The sequence below is a fragment of the Agelaius phoeniceus genome, chromosome 5 (genome assembly GCF_051311805.1).
Source record: "Agelaius phoeniceus isolate bAgePho1 chromosome 5, bAgePho1.hap1, whole genome shotgun sequence".
Taxonomy (NCBI): domain Eukaryota; kingdom Metazoa; phylum Chordata; class Aves; order Passeriformes; family Icteridae; genus Agelaius; species Agelaius phoeniceus.
This window is the reverse complement of record NC_135269.1, coordinates 49601381-49621150: the sequence shown is the minus strand read 5'-3', so window position 1 is coordinate 49621150 and position 19770 is coordinate 49601381. Positions and strand designations below refer to the sequence as shown.

At 34.9% G+C, this 19770-nt stretch overlaps 1 protein-coding gene across 2 annotated transcripts in view; it reads left to right on the top strand.

Annotated features, from left to right (window-relative positions):
• The window catches only part of CTTNBP2 (cortactin binding protein 2), a 78519-nt gene that overhangs the window by 29248 nt on the left and 29501 nt on the right, over positions 1 to 19770 (top strand). Inside the window, exons 3-6 of one of the 2 annotated variants that reach the window (XM_077178972.1) lie at positions 346 to 570; positions 5313 to 6963; positions 13320 to 13523; positions 18993 to 19092. In XM_077178972.1, coding sequence (XP_077035087.1) covers positions 346 to 570; positions 5313 to 6963; positions 13320 to 13523; positions 18993 to 19092 — 2180 coding nt within the window. Of the gene's footprint in view, positions 1 to 345; positions 571 to 5312; positions 6964 to 13319; positions 13524 to 18992; positions 19093 to 19770 lie in introns of those variants that run through there. The other variant, XM_077178971.1, reaches the window with a different exon arrangement.

Genomic DNA, 19770 nt, shown 5'->3' with positions numbered 1-19770 from the left:
TTGGTCTCTTTCTCCTCTTTTGTATATCAGAACTTTATTCTTCTTTTTTTTTTTTTGTTTATTCTTCAAAACAGAATTTGAACAAAGTTGCAGAGAAATGTTTTTCCCTATTTTTGGATGATTTCTCTTTCTTGACAGTGTTTCTCTGCACTGTGGGTGTTTTTCTGATTTTTTGAGGCATATTTTTCTTTTAGAGGTTGTACATGAATACCTTAAGAAAATATTTTAAAACTTTGAATTATGTATATCGCTTTTCCTGTAGTGTAAGTTTCTTCTATGTGTGGATGTACTTCAAAGAATGCATTTTATTTCTCTGTTTTTAGTTTGCTTTTTTTTTTCTGTCAGGCCCGGCGCAAAGAGGTTTTTATCCAGGAGCGATATGGAAGATTTAATCTGAGCGACCCATTTCTGGCTCTTCAGAGAGACTTTGAGGCAGGTGCTGGTGATAAAGAAAAGAAGCCAATATGCATGAACCCTCTGTCCATTTTAGAAGCTGTTATGGCTCACTGCAGGAAAATGCAAGAAAGAATGTCAGCTCAGTTGGCTGCTGCTGAAAACAGACAAAAGAAGGTATCCTGCTATTGACTTTTTCCTTTTCCTTCTCCTGCTTTATTCTTTCATGTCACATTTTTAATTTACATCTTTTTCATGATTAACATTACAAGTGTTAAAATGTTGCCACCTAATTTTCATATAGGGTGAGGTGCTGGTTTTCTGGTGTTATTTTGTATGCACACTTTATTTGTTCTGTGATTTTAGCTCTATTTATGGAAAAAAATTAAATATAACACGTACAAGTTGATACAGTGGATATATAAGTAGATAGCTCAGTGTGAACTGAGCATCATCACGAGATATTTTTAAACCAATACTGTTGAAGCCTTAAGAACCTATTTTCATTCTAACCTGAATAAAGTAAATAATTTATTTTATTTTTATATAGGTGACTCTATTTCATAAATCAGTAAAAATGTTTTATGCCTCTAAAAATACTTTTTTGCATATTAAGAACATTTACTATAAAAAGAAAATAATTTTGGAACAATTATATTGCAGAAAAAAGTGCCAGATTGAAGATAAAACAGTGTCATTTTGAAAGTGAATGATTGGTGGGTGGCATGTATTTCACCAGGATGTAAGCCATACATTTCTTAAACATAGCTAAATATGAATATGCTGGGGAGGGGTTTCTGAGAGGAAAGAGATGAAACAGTCATATAAAGTACTAATCTACACAAAGTATTTTGGAATAAATAGAAAAAAAATGCTCTCTATGTGTTTAGTCATCTTCACTTCATATAAGATGGATAGAATGTCTACTGCTGTGATACAGGTTTTTGGTGACAGTTTTACATTGACTTAAAAACCCCAAACAGCAAACAGGCTAAGACAATTGACATAAAATTGATTTTGGTAATGATTGCTCTTTGGGAAAAAACATGCATGTGAAAGTACTGGAAGTTGCTTAAATTAAGCCAGCAAACATTTTGTTGTTACTGTTTTTTGTTTAGTTTACGCATCATTTCTCTGTTAAGACTTCAGGAAAACAGATTATATAAAAAAGGATATCACTATGATATGTAAGGCTTCAAACAGTTTAATGGGGAATGAACTATTATATGTACCTCACACTTGTTTCGAAGAACTCTTAAGTATTAATTTTTTTTTCTCTTAAGCTTTTTCAGTAAATATAAAAATAGGAAAGGACAAGCAAGCTTACTTGTTCTGACTGAGAAAGGATATTGGGAGAAACCCTGATGCATCTGCCAGGACAGTGGAATTAGTTTCTTGTTTCAGTGCATGGCCACAAGTCTCTTCTTGTACCTAAATTCTGCATTTATCTCTGGCTTTTATTATAGGGACAGATACATGCACTTAAGATGGGCTCACATATTAAGAATATATCAGTATATTAATATGTAAATTCAAATTTTGTCCCTTTTTTCTCTTTTTTTTACCAAAGTCTGTATCTGTAAGTCTGTTTGTACAGGAAAGGATGCTTTTGTCTTTTGCCTTCTAGAGGAATACATCAGCTTTTTTTTCTTTAAATCTTAATTTTAAGGATTTGAAAACAAACTACATGGTGTTGAGCAGCTGTGTGCATGACTGTCTACTGAAGTACACCCTCCTCTTCTAATCTCCATTAGAAATGCTATTTGTGCAAGACACTCTTAAACTCCTTGGGTTTGTGGAAACAGATGATGTATCTCTCAGACATCTCCATGCATTCACAAACCTTTCATTCAGTGTTTTACCTTCTCTCTATTCCACATTTTTCTGTCTGTTCTTCATCTCAAATCCTTCTATTGAAGAAGGTAATGAAGGAGTTTTGAGGGACTTCGAAAAATGTTCATCAAGGTAGGATGACACAGTGCAAGGAAAAAAACCAGCCTAGGCAAATGTAACCTAAATACAAGCCAGCTGCTGCCCCTCCCTCCAAAAGTGGTTCCTCCTTCTCTAAATGTGTGATGCCTCTATCTTCGTGTTTGGAATTGGTTCACTGTCCCAATCTAAATAATGAAGTCTGTGTACAGCTGTGTTTATTTTCTCTGGGTATTACTGAACTTTAAACAGACTCAGAGTGAACTTTTATTCTGGGGGAAACTTGATATCTGTGAATATAATCACCTCAAAAGTATTCTATGAATAAAATTTTCATTTGATCACAAAAAACAAGGCATAAAAATATACCAGCATGTAGAAAAATCAAGGAGGTGCACAAAGGACTGTAAGGCTTACCATATACAAACATCTCACTCTCAGGTGTTGTCTGCTTTGTGTTAAGTCTCCATCCTCTTCCATCTCTTTGAATGCTTTTCTTGGAGCTGCTGTGAAAATTAATTCTGAGTTTTCCTGGGAACACAAAACAGATCATCAAAATGACAGTTCTTGATTTGTTGAGAGTTTGCAGAGGAGTTAGTATTGGGATGCATGCTCAAAGAAAGGCAAGCGTGGGTTGAAAAAGGCCTGTTGGTGTAATTTATTCTAACCTTGTGCCTAAAGCTGATTATCATCATCAGTACATCTGGTCATCTGTAAATTTGTCTTGCTTAGTCATGAAAACCCCCAGGAATGGCAGTACTGAATATTTTCTGCACTGGTGTCCTTGTGAAGAACTTTTTTCTGAGACTGAGCCTCTCAAAGGGCAAGTTTTCTTTTCTGCAACCTTTTATTATGGAGCCCCACCTGCCATTACCAAGATGAATTTTACTCTTGTCATCACTGTAAGGGCCCTTCAAAAGGATGTTGCTGTTAGGGTATCTCTCTGTCTGTTTTTCACTAAACTATCCAAGCCAAGCTTCCTCAACATTTTCTTACAAGGTATGCTGTCTCTCACCTCTGAAGGGCCTTTGCTGGTTAATTGTTTGTGGGACACTATATTTTTTCTCAATATCCTTTTTTACCCCTTTTCAAATGCTTGAACTCATTTCCAGATGTTTATATTACTGATATGATACAGTGTAAGCATATAGTACATTTTGCAAAAATCAGATTCTACTTAGTTTGTAAATTCATAAATAATTGCAGCTAGTTCCAAATCGGTCATCTAAAGGGAAAAATACCATGTAAATATTCAGAGGCTTTTCCCTATTTGAGATGATGCGGCCAAAAGAACAAGAGGGAGGGAGAGAGAGACATAGGAGACAATGTAAAATGAGAAAATAATGCTGCTTTTGTATATTGAAATCAAATAGAGGGTTTACATTTTTATTAAGGAGTTATCCTTTAGATGCAATGCTTACAAGTAAGATATTATAATAGTATGGTAAGCTGATTTCATGGCAGTTAAATATTAAAATCTGTTCTAATTATTTGGAAGTAATATAATTTCACAACACTCAATTTATAGAATGAGAAGCTAATCTGAAAACAAAATAGCAGAATAATAAAATGTAGAAAGTTTGACAAAAATTATTTTCACTATAATATTTATACATCTCCAAGCTTTAGAAATTATATACATTTTTCATGATCTTTGTACCTATTTTAACAAAGAAAAGAAATGGTTGGATGCTCCCCTTGTTTTGAAATTCAAGTGAACCATGCAAATTCTGGATCCACTGAAACACAGTGAAATCACTGAGGAAAAATAAGGGTTTTTTTTCACTTGTAAACTATGCTTGGACCATTCCTAAATACAGTGTCATTATAATATTTTTTAAATTTAATTTGCAGCTGTATTTCCATTAACAGAACTGAAGAGATATTACTGCTGATACAGTTTGTTTAGCAAGGACTGATAATACCATATGTCATTTTTCATGTTTAGCACTGATTTTTGGGGCTCTGAGCAGCCTGGTCTAGTGGAAGGTGTGCCTGCCTGTGGCAGAGTGGTCGAAACTTCAAGGTCCCCTTCCAATCTAAACCATTCTATAAGTCTGTGATAACATTTTTAAGAAAGAGGAAAGAGTGGGTGTTGTTTTGTGAAAAGCATTGTGCAGAGTGTCAACCTGGGATTAAGCTCTAAAACCCCAGTGCAGCCCCTATGCTGCTAAACTGGTTTTGAAGTATTTGAAACCAAGATGATCTTTAAAATGTAGGTATCATTTGCCACAATGATTTCTTCCTCATAGGTGTTTTATAAAACGATGTATTGCCATAATTTTGCAGTGCTTTTCTAGAAGAGGGTCTGTGAATAAAAGCGTAAACAGTAGACAAAATTAATTAGAGGCAATGGTTATATGAATAAGGGGAAAAATTATTCTTATCTGTTATCTGCATTTTAGTAATAGCAGCTTATACATCACTGATGTCAATGAGACTTTTTACTATTAGTAAGTATAGGAAAATATTTCTGCCTGCCTGTGCCAAAAAGTTGTCTTATTTATAAATGTTAAAACTAGATACAGGATACCAGTTATGTTTATGATGGACTTAATCTCCTTCAGTTGGAGGAAGAGATAAAACCTAACCCTGTCATTTCTGTCCTCAAAGATTTTTTGCAAACCTCATCTCTTACTTGTGTATGGTTCCTTTACTAAGATGGCTTTATGTTATGTCTTATGTCAATTTTTTGGAGAACAGGTAGCTCCATCACTCAGGAATCACAAGCATTACAAGCACTTTGGAGAGTCTCTTCTTGGCAATGGAGGAAATTAAAAGAGTTTACTTAGTTTCTAAATTGCTCTTCTGATATGGCTCTCTTTCTTTTGCTTGTATATGATTATATGCACTTGTGCTAGATATCAGAAATCACCTTCCTGGGTTCATTTTAGTCATACTCTCAAAGATTAAAATATCAGTGTCAGGTTAATACTAGGTTATTATGAAATGAGAAGTGTTAGTGAGAATTATTTTCTGTCTTCTTACAGTTGGAAATGGAAAAATTTCAGTTACAGAATCTTGAGCTGGAGCACAAAAAACTATCTGCTCGCCTTGAAGAAGAACGTGGAAAAAATAAGCATGTAGTATTGATGCTAGTGAAAGAGTGTAAGCAGTTGTCTGGCAGAATTGTAGAAGAAGCCCAGAAACTGGAAGAAGTGATGTCAAAATTTGAAGAGGAAAAGAAAAAGGCTACTGAATTGGAGGAGTTTCTTGCAGCTGAGAAACAAAGGAGTACACAAATGGAAGCTCAAATGGAAAAGCAGCTGTCTGATTTTGACACAGAGAGAGAGCAGTTGCGTGCCAAACTTCACAAAGAGGAAACACACACCAGTGACCTCAGAGAAGAAAGAGATAAAATGATCAAAATGATTGAGCAATTAAAAAAGGAGAATGAAAGTAAAGCCAGTCTTTCTCAGAAGAATAGCGATAGGAGTCTTGTTTCTATTTCGGTTGAAACAGAAGAGCCGAGCTCAAGAACTGTTGCTTGTCAAACAGAGACTGTAATGGTGGACAGTAGTGTAGAAAATGCTAAGAAGTTGCCTTTGACTGTCTCTATAAAGCCTTCTACAGTGAGCCCACTAGTGTCTGGCAGTACAAAAATGAATGTGTGTACCAATGCAGCATTTGTGAAGCCTGTCATTGATAGGCAATCTTCATCTAGTGAACTTGTCCCTCCCACAACTCCTGTTCTTGCACAGAATCAAAACAGAATTGAAGAAAATGGACCAAGTACAGGCATATCCCCTGATTTATCAAGTAGCACTTCCCCTTTTTCAAATAGTAATTCCCTTTGCACCCCTACCACACCAACTGCCACAGCTCAGAATTCCTCGCTCTCTTCATCTATACACAGTTTGCATTCACCATCTGCCAACACTACTGGCCATCCAGGCCTAAATCCACGAGTCCAAGCAGCTAGATTTAGATTTCAGGCAAATACAAATGATCAAGACCAAAATGGAAACACAACCCAAAGCCCTCCCTCAAGGGATGTATCCCCCACTAGTCGTGACAACCTTGTTGCCAAGCAGGCAGCTCGGAATACTGTTACCCAAGCTCTTTCAAGATTTACAGGCCCTCAGAGCAGTGCTCCATCGCGGCCAGGGACGTCACATTCAGGGGAAGTTGGCACTTACACCCCGGTTGGTAAAATTACTTTAAAGACTCCAAGTGTATCAAGAATTGACAGAGGAAACCCTCCACCTATTCCTCCTAAAAAACCAGGGCTTTCACAAGCCCCTTCTCCACCACACCCACAGCTTAAAGTTTTAATGGATAGTAATCGATCCCCAAATACCAGTGCAAAAACTGACAACAAAACCATGACCTCACCTCTTTCAAGTTCACCACAAGGAATCAGGGTAATAAATGAGGAAATTATTTCTAAGTCCTCACCTCAGCTGCCACCAAAACCTGCTATAGATTTATCTGTGGCACCTGCAGGCTGTGCCATACCAGCCATAGCCTCATCTCAGGTGGGTGCCTGGCCTTCCCACTTTCCTGGACTGAACCAAACTGCATGTTCAGAAAATTCCTTTGTCATTCCCACCACCATTGCCTGTAGCTCCTCCATAAACCCTGTTAGTGCTTCATCCTGTAGACCATGTGATTCAGGCAGCCTCCTGGTAACAGCATCAGGTAAAGGGATTGATATGCTAAAAACTGTCTCCCTCAAAAACAATGTTTTGGTTTTTTTATATGTCTTGTTTGCTTTATTTATCTTGTAACTTTATCTTTCTTACTTTCTAAAAGCTAAAATTTTTGTTTGTATTTTTTCCATATTCCAGGGATATGGGAATTCTTTCGCTGATTTAGTAATGTTATAAATAAGTTTGCTTCCTCAAGGAAGTCTCCATATAAAAGGCTTTTTTTAAAGAGGACTAATGTTTAGAGTTAGTGAGCTGCAGATTAGAGTGTATTAAACAAATTCCTTTAAATTTTTTAAAATTTATTTTTTGGTTAATGCTAGTATTTTGGACTTCAAAATGCTTTCTCAGTCTGAAATGATGTTTTGAATATTACCTCTTCAGGGAATATTCTATGGAATATGTATTTCAATTCTGTGTGAATCTTTTAAAGAACAGGGGCTAGCTGGGGCTATGGTATTCTGCTATGGCAGTAGATGGTTCACATTAAGACATGTAATTGCCTGTATAACAGTGCACTTTCCTATGTATCACTACATGCCTATAGAATATGTTTCATTTTTATTTCTGTTTTTCTATAGTTCGTTTTTTGGTTGTAGGCTTTGTTAATACTCATGCATGGCATCTCACAGGTTTACTTCAACAGATTTGGGCACAAGTTTGCTGTTGGAAAGTTAGAATCTAACTGTTGATAATCTTAAGTCTGGAGTCAATGTGTCTATCTGCTACTCATCTTGTGTTTTGGTGGGGACTTACCGGTGTGTCCAATGTGCCACCAGCTTCAGGGAATCTTCTTGATGGTATTAAAGTGAACAAAGACAATGCTGATCTACATTTCAGTGAACTGTAGATCTCCTATAAAGCTTTTTATCAATTTATTTCCCTGCTGGGATCAGTAGCACTAGAACATTAGGTAGAAGCTCCTCTTTAGCTCGACTTGCACTGCAGTGAAAAAAAAGAACACTTTCTTTAGACCTTCATCAGCACTGAAGAATGTTTGAATTGTCTCAAACTTTCAGCAGCTAGTTCAGTTATGGTACTGCAGTCCCTCATAACTCTAGTCCCTGCATCATCATCTGTAGGGCATAAAAGCCTACACAGCTGATCTGCTTCCCACACATAACCAACCTCTTTCTCCTGGTAGCTGCACCACTAGCTAATAAGTGAGTTGAACTCAAGCACCAGTCCTGGGGAAGCCACTCCAAAAACTGTGTGTGGCAAAATTGCGTGAGGAGATTCCAAGTTTCCTGTTATTAAGCAATTTTTATTCTCATTCCACTTCATTGAAGATCTTCTACACGTATCAGGAGTAACATACTCATCCTTTTAACATTTGGTTGTCACACCATACTGTCAGAATACTCTCTCCTTTCTGAACTGTGCCATAAAAGTATGAGCTCAGAAATCTTATCCTTCTGTTTGTCTACTGCTCCTCAGTCAACAACATTGGGATTTGATGACTGCCTATTAGTTTGCTGTTTTTCATATAGATGGCCTGAATTTTTATCTTAAATTCATATTCCAAGATGAGTCTGATTGCCATGTCAGATAGATTATTAGTCTTCCAGTGTTTCAAATATTTTCCAACCTTATTTGCCTTCAAGTGCTATTAGGCTCCATAACAGAATTTTCAAATTCTTAGGAAAAATAATTAAGATTTTATGAACATAGAACAAATAACTGGAAAGTCAGCTTCCAAGTGAATAGTTTTTGTAAGCAAGAGATTGTATTCCACAAATCCTATCAACATGAATTAGGTGTATGTTACAGTTAGTATTACATTATTTATCTGATATTTGGTAATCACTTAAGGTAGTTATTGAATATTCTTTAGAAGAGTAAATCCCATACCTTAAAAATGAAATTACCAGTGCTTTTCTTCATAATTTCATATATTGTTTTTGCTTTAGTTTGTGCTTTGAGGTATTAACTTTTTTCTTAGGAGAACAGTAATTCTTTTCTCTCAGACTGTGCCCCCAAATACTTAATTTGTGTTTCTTATGAAATGTGTGACCATTCTCAGAGAAAATTCTCACAGAGAGGACTTTTTGTCAAAAATAGTTAGATTTTTTTAATTTTCAAGGTTTCTTTCTTTCTCTAACTCCCTTCACTTTTTTTTGAGGAAGCATGGAAATATTTGTTGATTTAATTCCATTATAATCCTTGCTCTGAACATTTCATCTTAGTGCTTTGTAAGTGACACTGTTTTTCAGTAATATTTGCAATTGCAGATGGGAAAGTTCTCTAAGAAAGATTGCTTAAACTCTACTTAGCTGTATGCTATTTTATTTTACTTTATTTTATTTATATAGAGATGTTATTTTAGTATCTCCTTTGCTGGCTACATACGGGCTCAAAGTACCTGAATAACTTGATCTGTAATATTCACATAAATATTCAGGAGGTTATTTGTGTTCCACCCAAAATAATGCATATATTTTATTGCACTTATTATTCAATCTCATTTTCTTTATGTTTTTAAGGGAATTTAATCTGTTTTGGCCAAGTGTTCTAGCAAACTGCAGAACTAAGTAAATTTAGAGCAACAGATATTATGCAAGTATGGAAAACATTTCCTTCAAAATTATATGCTAAGAAAAAAAATAGATTTTATAAATATATATGGAAATAGAAAGATAAACCAAATTTAATAACACTGGTTTTGTTAAGATAATGTGGTCAGTAATACCTGAATTCATGCCACTTATTCGCTTTTTCAGCCTCTTTTTTAAGTATGACTTTCTTCAAGGTGAGAAACATCTAACAAACTACAAGTACTGCTGAAACCTCCTTCCCATATCTGCATTTGTATGTCCTCTAGGCACAGAATCAGTTAGTTTTATTAATGGTCTGGTTGATATTAATATGGTTTATTTACTTTTTTTCAGAAAATGTTTAGAATTTCAGTTTCGCATTCAGTTAAAGCAGAACATGGTTAAATCTTATTCATTTTATTGTATAGTAAGTAGTGAGCTTCAATCAGAATTCTTTAATAATTCAACAACAATGACAAAAAATTTTGCCATATTAAAGGACATTGGCAGAATCCTTCATTTTTATACTTTTTTGTTGGTCAGTAAATTCATGCTTCTTTCTTCTTACCGTGGTGTCAGGAGAATTGATAATAACCTAATCACTAAAGTATTATATTTATTAATTTTAATAGAGTTTCCTAGTGAGCTCAGATTGATATAGGAACATATCAACAGCCTGATTTTCAGTAAGGAAATGTCTTGGTTCCAAGAAAAGGAACTCTTCAGAGCAAACTTTAAATGGGAACTCTGATCAATCACTAAGGCATTCTGCTAAAGTAATGTGACTGTACCTTCTTTTAGAGGTGGCTATTGTACCACATGTTGTTCTTTCCACCCCTGCTAGGAAAAGACATGGGCCTTCATCATTAATGTTAAGCAGACTGCACATAGAGACATTACAATGAACATTTATGGCCTGATTAAAAATCTGTGGCAGTGTTTTCATTAACTTCAGCAGGCTTTGAATCAGTTCCAGAATGCTTCTGCTCTGTTTGGATTTCTGCAGTTCAATGGCTGTAAGACTTCAAAATGGAAACAAATGTAGGCGTTTGGATTACCATATCCCTGGGATTTCTGCTTTCACTTTCTTCTTACTTTTCTGCTTTCTGTGTCACTCTTGAATGAAATATATTTTTTTATTTTGCTCATTTCTATAATGATTGATTTATTCTCTCTTTACAATTGGCTTTGAAGATAAAAGTGTGTGTGGCGGGGGGCGAAGGACTGATCTAGGCTCTGAAATTAACCATCTCACATTCTGAAGCTGATGCCAGAAGCTGTTTTTGTCTGTCCCTCTGCCCTTCATCACTGCATGCCCTACAAGCTTTCACAGATGCTTCACATTTCCTAACTTTTTGAGTCTGTAATGGTGTCCCTTATTTATTGTTATCTTTTAATGTTGGTGCATTTTTATTGGATGAATTGAATTTTATTATACTGCTTCACACTGATAATAGAATGTAAAGTTATGTTATTACTTATTTTTGTATCTTTATCAGTAGAAGGTTTTCATTTAATGCTAACCTAGTATAATTAATTTCACTACTGAATTGCAACAACATATTTTTCTTTTCAAGGAGCTGAAATGAAAATTCAGATGTGACATTAAAAAACTCCTTTCATTTTGTCATTTCTCTTAAGGATGCCCCAAGAGCAAGCAAACAAACAAGCAAATAAACTACATCCAAAATTGCATTTTGTTTTAAAAAGGAAAGGAAACTCAAAATACTATTCATATTACCAAAATTCCAGTGTTACTTGCATAAACAATTTTAGTAATGGTAGTGCCACCTTAACAATATCCACTATCAGTTAACTACCACAAGAAGACAGTAAAAACTACAGAAGTACTATTTTAAAAACATTCATATATGTATAGCAACAGCTGCAGCACAGTTAGTTTCAAAGAATAACAAAAGGCTGGAAAAATAAAGCCACTTTCACAATGGAAAGGAGTACTACAAGTTTTTCTTTGGACCTTCGGGAATTTTGTAAGAGTTAACTGTTCTCAAATGATGGAAGTTGAAGATAATGTATTTTTGGCCACTTAAAGGATACAGTTTACTTTGTATATTGCTTTTTGGTTTTTTTTTTATAAACTTCAGAAACCCTCAAAACCCTCTGATTAAAAGTATTGGAGAAATAAGTATTACTAAGAGTAGTAATAGTCAGAAGGTAGCTTCAGAATTGAAGTTATAAGAAGATGTATGGAGTTAATTTTACAATTTATTTTTTGTTTAAATTTGAATTTATAAGGTAATTTCATAGCTGCAGTGATGGCTTCTTACAGTGAATATAAAAAAATAATTTTAATAATAAGCTAATAATATTGGGAAAATACTAAAAATATGTTTATATGTTTAGATACTTCACTAGTAAACTTAATTTAAATTTAGACTTTATTTAAATTTAAATTTAGCTTACTTTAGAAACAAATATGAAAATACTCCAAGCATTTTTTTTGTTGTTTTGGGTTTTTTTTAACTGGAATCAAACAATGTATTCTTCATTGGTGTTGCTCAGATGATGAATTCTTGTGTAAGTCTTGATGTTAATTAAAATGTATTAAGATCTTACAATGCACCCAGTCCATTGTTTCTGTAGAATTCTCTTGGGAATTTCTGTATTTCATTTTGTTTTCCAAAATGTGGAGCAGACCATCCCAGCATGGCCTTGCTACTACCACATACTTTTTCTAGTTCGAGATGTTGGATAGCACCAGCTTGAATGGAACTGAAGCTAATGGCCTGGAACTCTTCTTCAGTCTCAGGCATTGCAAAACTGCATTAAAAGCTGCCTTAACTTGCTTTGTATCAAATTTCAGCCTCATATGGTAGCCTATTTGTGGCCATAGAAGACAAAAGTTATTTATTCAAGAGATAAATACAATGTGTATTTTCTAAAGGTAATAGTGAAAATATATATTAAAAAAAACCAGCCTTTCTCCTATTTTCTCTTGCAGTCTTTGCTCAAGGAAGGATGCATAAAATATTCCATGCCCTATGCAGCAAACTTCATATTCTTAACAAAGTGCCTACTAAAGCTGATGAGTAGGCAACAAAACATTTAGCCACAACTCCTAAGCTTTCAGAGTTTTGGATTGAATATTCTTTGTTAATGGAGTGACTTGAAAGCTTTCATACATAAATTTTGTATAACCTGTTATTCATTCCCACTGGAGCATTTTATAATGTTTAAGTATCACAGAGTAAAAGGAACATTACCTTAATGGAGAGTTCAATAATAAATATATTTTTTTCTGTATTATTTGTGTAAAGGATTTCTACATGTTTTTTCAAACTTATTGAAAGGTACCTGAAGTCAGTAAGGGCTCTCTATGCAATTAATCTTTATAACTACATGTGAGTTATATAAATACCAAATATATAAATACTAAAGTTTGCTCTAAGGAGGATAAAATTACATATGAAAACAAGTACTTCGTTTTGAACACTTTTCTATAGATACTTAAAAAATCTTCCTGGTATATTGCAAATAAATTAAAACTTGTCTAAAACTTCTGTTAGCTTTGATAATATAATTTTTTTTGAGACATCCACATGCTACTACCATTCACAAGTTTCACATGGACCTTTTGTCATGAGGTCCTGTTCATTTGTATTAACAAGTGTCACCCCTCAATGCAGTTTTTATTCTTCAGAATGCCTTCTAATGTGTAGACAAAGAACCATCACAAGACTTTTGCTAAACTAACAAATGCAGTCATTTTGAAGATACTCTTTAGTATTTAAAAGAACACAGAAAATGCAGGGCTTATTTATGTGTGTCTAACTTCTGTTGCTTTAAATCACAGGCTGGTCTTCCTCCCTAACCCCTTTGTTAACAAGTGGTGGTCCTGTCCCCCTGGGTGGCAGGCCCACCCTTCTTCACCAAGCTGCTGCCCAGGGAAATGTCACTTTATTATCAATGCTGCTTAATGAAGAAGGACTGGATATTAATTACTCTTGTGAAGATGGCTATTCTGCCTTGTATTCTGCTGCTACGAATGGACATACAGGTAAATGATACTAAGATCTAGTATGCCGTCCATGTAAACTAGTGAAAGCTTACTTTCATAAGTTTGTAATATTCAATTAAGTCAAATGCATTCTTCTTAAAAATGTGAAATTGAAAGTGGGATATATAGATTATATGACCAAAAACATGCTATAGCATATATATATAAGCAATGCTTCTTGGAGCAGAACTTTGGAACTCAGAAAGCATTTAAAAAAAAAAATTGGTAGCATTCTGCAGGAACAGCCATTCTAATTCTCCACTCCCTTCATATAAAAAGGTACCAGATATTATCACCCCATATTCTGTGAAACACTAAGATCTTTTGTAGCAAGAGGAGCTTGAAAGAAAGAACTTTACAGGGAATAAGCAGCATAGAATAGGTTGTCATCAGGGTTTTGATCTTCTGCAGCAGCAGTGAAAACGATGGAAGATAGTGTCAGAATAGTGTGGTTACTTGGGAAATAAGATGAACTGTCTTTATTTTTGAACTAAATGAAATAGCCTTCATTTCTTACCTAAGCTCTCCTGAAAAAATTAAAAGATTTTTTTTTCTTTCCTCATGACCCCAACCCTCCTCTGTATTAAGGAAGAAGCATTTCTGAGCCCTTCAACCATCTGTCTTCATATTTTATGAATATATCTATGAAATGCAGCAGGTGTGTTACCAACAGATATGAATTTCATGGATACAAACTCCTAGCAATAATTTTCAGACTTTTACCACAAGGCTCTCAAACAGCAGTTTGTTTTAAAAGTCCAGTGCACTTTACTATAGCTTTTTCTACCTACATAAAACCCTCCAGATTCTTACATTGCAAGTGGTATCATTATGCTGTTTTGGACACTAATGATGAAGTCCAGTAATACCAGTGGCAAATATACCATTAATTTTTAGTGAAGTCAGAATTTTATTTCAGAGTAGAACATGGAACAAAGTCCCATTAAAGCCACTGCTTTCAAGAGTACTTAGTGATTTTATTTAATGAAATATTTATTAGTGACACAATTACAAACCCCGATCACGTGTTCCAGATAGTACATAGGCTATTTCATAATTATTTTGAAATATTTTAAAAATAAAACTAAAGTTAGGGTACAAAATCTGCAGCTGAGCAGATAGTGTACATTTTTCTCACATGTTCAGGGTTAATTTTGCTACCAGGCATAGGGAAGGAGGAATTTTTTATTTTGTTCAAAATGGTATATTTTGTCTTTGCTTCCTAGGTGCTCCGGATGTTCTTTTTTTTCTTTTTTTGTAGAAACATCTGGGACTTTTCACCTGAGTTTCTTTCCTGTTGCCAAAACCTTTTAAATAGTGAAAGAGTACTTTTTTTTTCCCCTTTGGTGATTTTTTCCTTTTTTAACTTATCTGCAGTATTAAGAATCCAAGTTAATTATATTGTGTGGATTTGTTATTCTCCCCTCACTGAATGGATGTTTGGTCTATTCTTCCAGGCTTACATGCAGTTATCTTTGCTAATATTTGTGGGAGATCATAATTGACTCAATTCTTCTTTATTCATCTTCTATTCTAAAATTGCATCAAAGCAAATGATTTTCAGTTACTGAACAGCTCCTACTGACAGCAAATGCAATTTGGTTCCTTGTTTTATTGTCAAAATTTCAGATAAGAAAGACACTTGACAGAATTGTGCAAACACAATAATAATAGCAAACATATGCATATTCACCCTGTAATTGTTTAGTATGTTTTATTTTTTGAGATAAAAACTGTATTGCAGAGGTTATAGTGTTGCTCTTCTATTTATAGTTGACAGGATGTGAAAAATACTTGGTTGTACAAATCATCACATTTCAGCAACTAAATGGAGTGTATGAACTCTGAATAAGAGAATCACACAACAGCAGTGTTGATGTCTCCTTAATAAATTATATGAAAATTGAAAGGTATAGATCTATAAAAATGTTGGAGAAAGATTTTTGTGCTTAACTTTATTATATAATAATATATATTATATATATTATTATATACATATATGGTCCTTTTTCATTACTTGTAGTTTGTTCTCAAATGAATGGATATATGTAGCAATTCCCAGTGGAGACTTTAAGGTTTACTTAAATTATACAGGCTTAAGAATGGATGTATAGAAATAAATCTTTTTAAAAGTCCTTTCTAATACCTCTCCGTAACTAGCCAGGTGGAAAGAAATGATACTGCTGTCATTTTAAGGATAAAATTATTTATTCAAATTTTTCAATGTGTTGAGTTGTGTTGTCAATGGTAAGTTTCTGTTGTTTTGGGTTTTTTTCCCCATAGAATCTTACAGTCAATTAGATTGGAAAAGACCCTTAAGACTGTTCAGTCTAACCATAAAACTAAACACAAGCCTACACTGGTGGGTGATCACACCATTATTTAATTTATTGAGAATATTTTTAAAGTGGATTTATTGACTAAATGGATTTTGAGATTTCTAAGTCAACTAACCAGATGTTCCTATTTCTCCTGGAGAAGATTTCACGAGAAGAAAAGAGTAACTTTAGAACTGATAAAAGCAAGCATGAGTACCTCCCTTCAGAAAAACCATGTTTCAGAGATTCTGGGAAGAATGGAAACTGAATGATCCCTACACATTTTCAGTGCAGAAATGCAGTATTTGAGATGTGGAAGAGCACATTGTAACCAGCATGGTGGCAGCAACTGTTAAATGATCTCAGCCCATTCTGTAGAAAAAATGAGTTACACAAGAAAAGACACTGAAATATTCTGTCCTAATCTATCCTAATTGCAAAATGTGTAGCTTTCCTGTTTGGAAACAGTTGCCTTTTGAGAGCTGCAGCAGAGGGTTTTTGCAGCACGTGAAGGGTTTTTGAAGCACATGCAGCAGATGCTTTATTTCCAACACACACTGTCCCTAATTCTGTAGGTCTGAGAGAGAGAAATTCACCCTAAAAATACACAGTTTCTTTGTATTTGAATGGACATGAGGAAACTGTTGATTTCATGATTTAACCACTAGACTGGGATAGCTGAACAGGTTGTTTTGTCAGTCTGCCTTGGCTTTACTTTTAGCAAAAAGGAACCACTTCAGGTCTATTGTCCACTTAGTGACAGCAGTTCTCTTAGCTAATAGATCTCCATAGCTGTTTGGTGTTGCAAATTGTGACCATTCTCCACCACAAAGAGGTGGAGAAGGACAGAATGAAATAGTAAGAGTTCCTGAACCTGAGAGATGTGGAGAAAATAATATCCTTTGGACTCAGCTGTGTGCTAATCATGTGCATTTACGGTGTAATTGATTCTCTTCTATCCTGAGTATTTGGAGGCTGTGGCACCCTGATTGATAGAAAAAAACTGGAATGGTGTGGGAAGTAGAAAGGAGTGAGGTGCAGAGACATACAGCTACATGGAGTCAGCTTTGTCAAGCCACGGATGTATCTGCATGATGTTTGCCATCACTCTGGAAGAACTAACTACCCAGCTGTGGTGGAGAGCAGTAAAATCTCCAGGTGTTTATCTTAATTTGCTTCCATGTTTTGCTTTTGCTATGACCAAAACTTATAACTTAGTGACACCAATGTCTGTTTAGTGCCTGCCCTTCCATCCAGTACTCCCCACTGCTTATTACTTTTATGGCAGACCAGAGTGAACCGGAGTGAATGAGCCTGGTCTGACCCAAATTACCCTTCTCAAAATCTCAGTAAAAAGTCCATCCAGAAGACCCAGGCATCTTGGAGATAATTGCTCTTTTACTTAATATGCCACCAGAACAGGTCATGTGGAGCTTACTAGCTCACATGTTGTGCCTTATGCAAGTAGCTCTATTTCTTCATGGTCACACTTATCCCTAAGAATAAAAAGCTGTTTTCAGAAGCAGTATTTTCACAGAGATAAGCTTCATCAGAAACAGCATTTATATACACATAACCTACCACCTGAATGATCTGCCAGTCAATTAGTGTGAATTAACCATGCCTTTCTAGACAGGTAGTCTTGTTCTGTGTGTTCATGGCTTTTGCATGGCTAACATATGCTTTATGAATAAACAGCAGAGTATTCTAGCCAAATACTTGAAACTTCTAGAGGAAAATTTTTTCAACATCCCTCATAAACTTTTGAAGTATCTTAGGATGTCAAACAGGAATCTGTATTTTCAAGTTAATAATTTAATATAGGACCAAGTTTGACAATGGAAAGAAGAAAAAAAAAGATAGGTCACTCTTAGCAGAGTATTTTTGTGTTAAAAAGTGAATGAAAGTATAATTTTATTTTAAGTGGTGCTATCTTAAAATTGGAAGGACTTGGTAAGTTAGTTAACAGAGAGCTTCTTTATGACTTAAAAAAAATTACAGATCAGGTCCTGGCAACTTACCAACTTACAACCAATGAATGAAAAATAATTTCACATCCGATTACTTACTTCAAAATTAAAGAATCCTAATTTACAAAACAATAAGTTGGAGTATTTTAAAATCTTGTTTCTTAATTTTAAATTATTTATTTGATCAACTATACAACATCTGTATTAGTATTTGAAAAAATTCTACAGGAGTAAATACATTGAAATATGGTGTAGACTAGTCAGACTGATATGTCATTCTTAATATATTTTTCTGATATCCAAGTCATTCTTAATGTGCATTTGGTTCTGGTACCTAGAGTTAAACTTCACTAACAAAAGTTGACTTCAGGATTTTACTGAGTGCCAGAACAGCATGCATTAAGCTTGCTCAGAAATCAGGTCAGGAGTTTGTAATTGGTGTTGTAGCTGAGCTTATTTTCCAAGTAGTAGTTTCAATTACAAAAGACTTGTTTTATTTTGGTCTGGAGCCAATTTCAAGAATGAGGAGCAGATCAACTGTTTTCTTCAAAGTTAATTGCATCAAATGATATTCCAATTTGTGGATGAAAAGCAGTCTAATTACTGTGTAATTAATTATCTTAAATTAGCTGTAGGGATGATGGAATCAGGCTGGTACTATTTTTAGCATGTGGTTTTGGAAATATATGAATGGGAATGGTTTTGGGAGGTTTGAGTTTTTCAGCTTATTTTATCTGTCATTGCAATCACAAATCAGTACCCTAAAATAGGACTGGCCAGTGTGTTGCTTGAGGTCTGTGTGGCTTGTGAACATCTCCCCTGTGGCTGTCATATTTGTCACGACTGCCAGTAGGCAGTGATGCCCCTAGGGATTCCTGGATAAGTCAGATTCCCCACTTGGGAGGTAGAATAGCTAATACTGTGGGAGTTGCCTGCAGTGGGCATGTGTTTGAATCCCAGCAGAACCCAACCCAAGCCGTTTATGCAGAAGGGTGGTGATGCCCATGGGAGGCAATTCTCATTTCCTGTAAACTTCTTCTTGAGCTTTCATTTCAGTCCCCTAAGGTGTGATGTGCAGTCCAAAAAGACTGGCTGATTGTTGCCCCTTGAGCAGACTTTAGCCTCTGACAGTTTTAACTCTGATCTTGTTGACTCATTCCATGGTTCTGCTCCATTTATAGATTGTGTGAGATTGCTGCTGGCTGCAGAAGCACAAGTTGATGCTGCTGATAAAAATGGCTTTACACCCTTGTGTTCAGCAGTTGCTCAGGGACATGTCAAGTAAGTGAAGCCCTTAAGATTTTGCATGTCAGCTGTTACTCAATTTTATATTATCTTTACATTATATACATTTTCATTACATTCTTGTTGCATTCTTATGTATAAATGTATTTAACTATAATTTATTGAAAGCATCTACTTAAATTCATATTCTTATGCCATTCTGGTTTTAATATTTTCTATTTGTTTTCTTTCTAATTTCAGCTCTTAAGGTGGCTGAGCATGTATTCTTAGCAATTACAATGTGGTACTGGGCATCATACCACTGAATTTCATAATTTTCTTTGAGCTATCAGCCATAGTATTGGATTAACAGAGAAAGGAAGAAGGAAATTAGTTTTGCACTGATTTTTTTTTTTCAGGCATAGAAAACTATCATATTCAGAGGCAAATGAACATCTGAGTTTTCTCCTGAGTGATATATTATCAAATGCCTTACACAAGAAAACAAGGTTTTTTAAAGCTTTAATTTTTTTTGTATTCATATTCTCTCACTGAAATAAATATCTTAAGACTTCACTTAAATAGGAAGTTATTTCCCTGACTTACCCTCACAACACTTTGCTATGTATCATCGGCTGTGTTATGGTATTGCAGACTTCATACTCTTTTTATCTTAGACTTACTTATGTAATATGACATCCCTAAACACATTTTTTAGATACTAAACATGAGTTG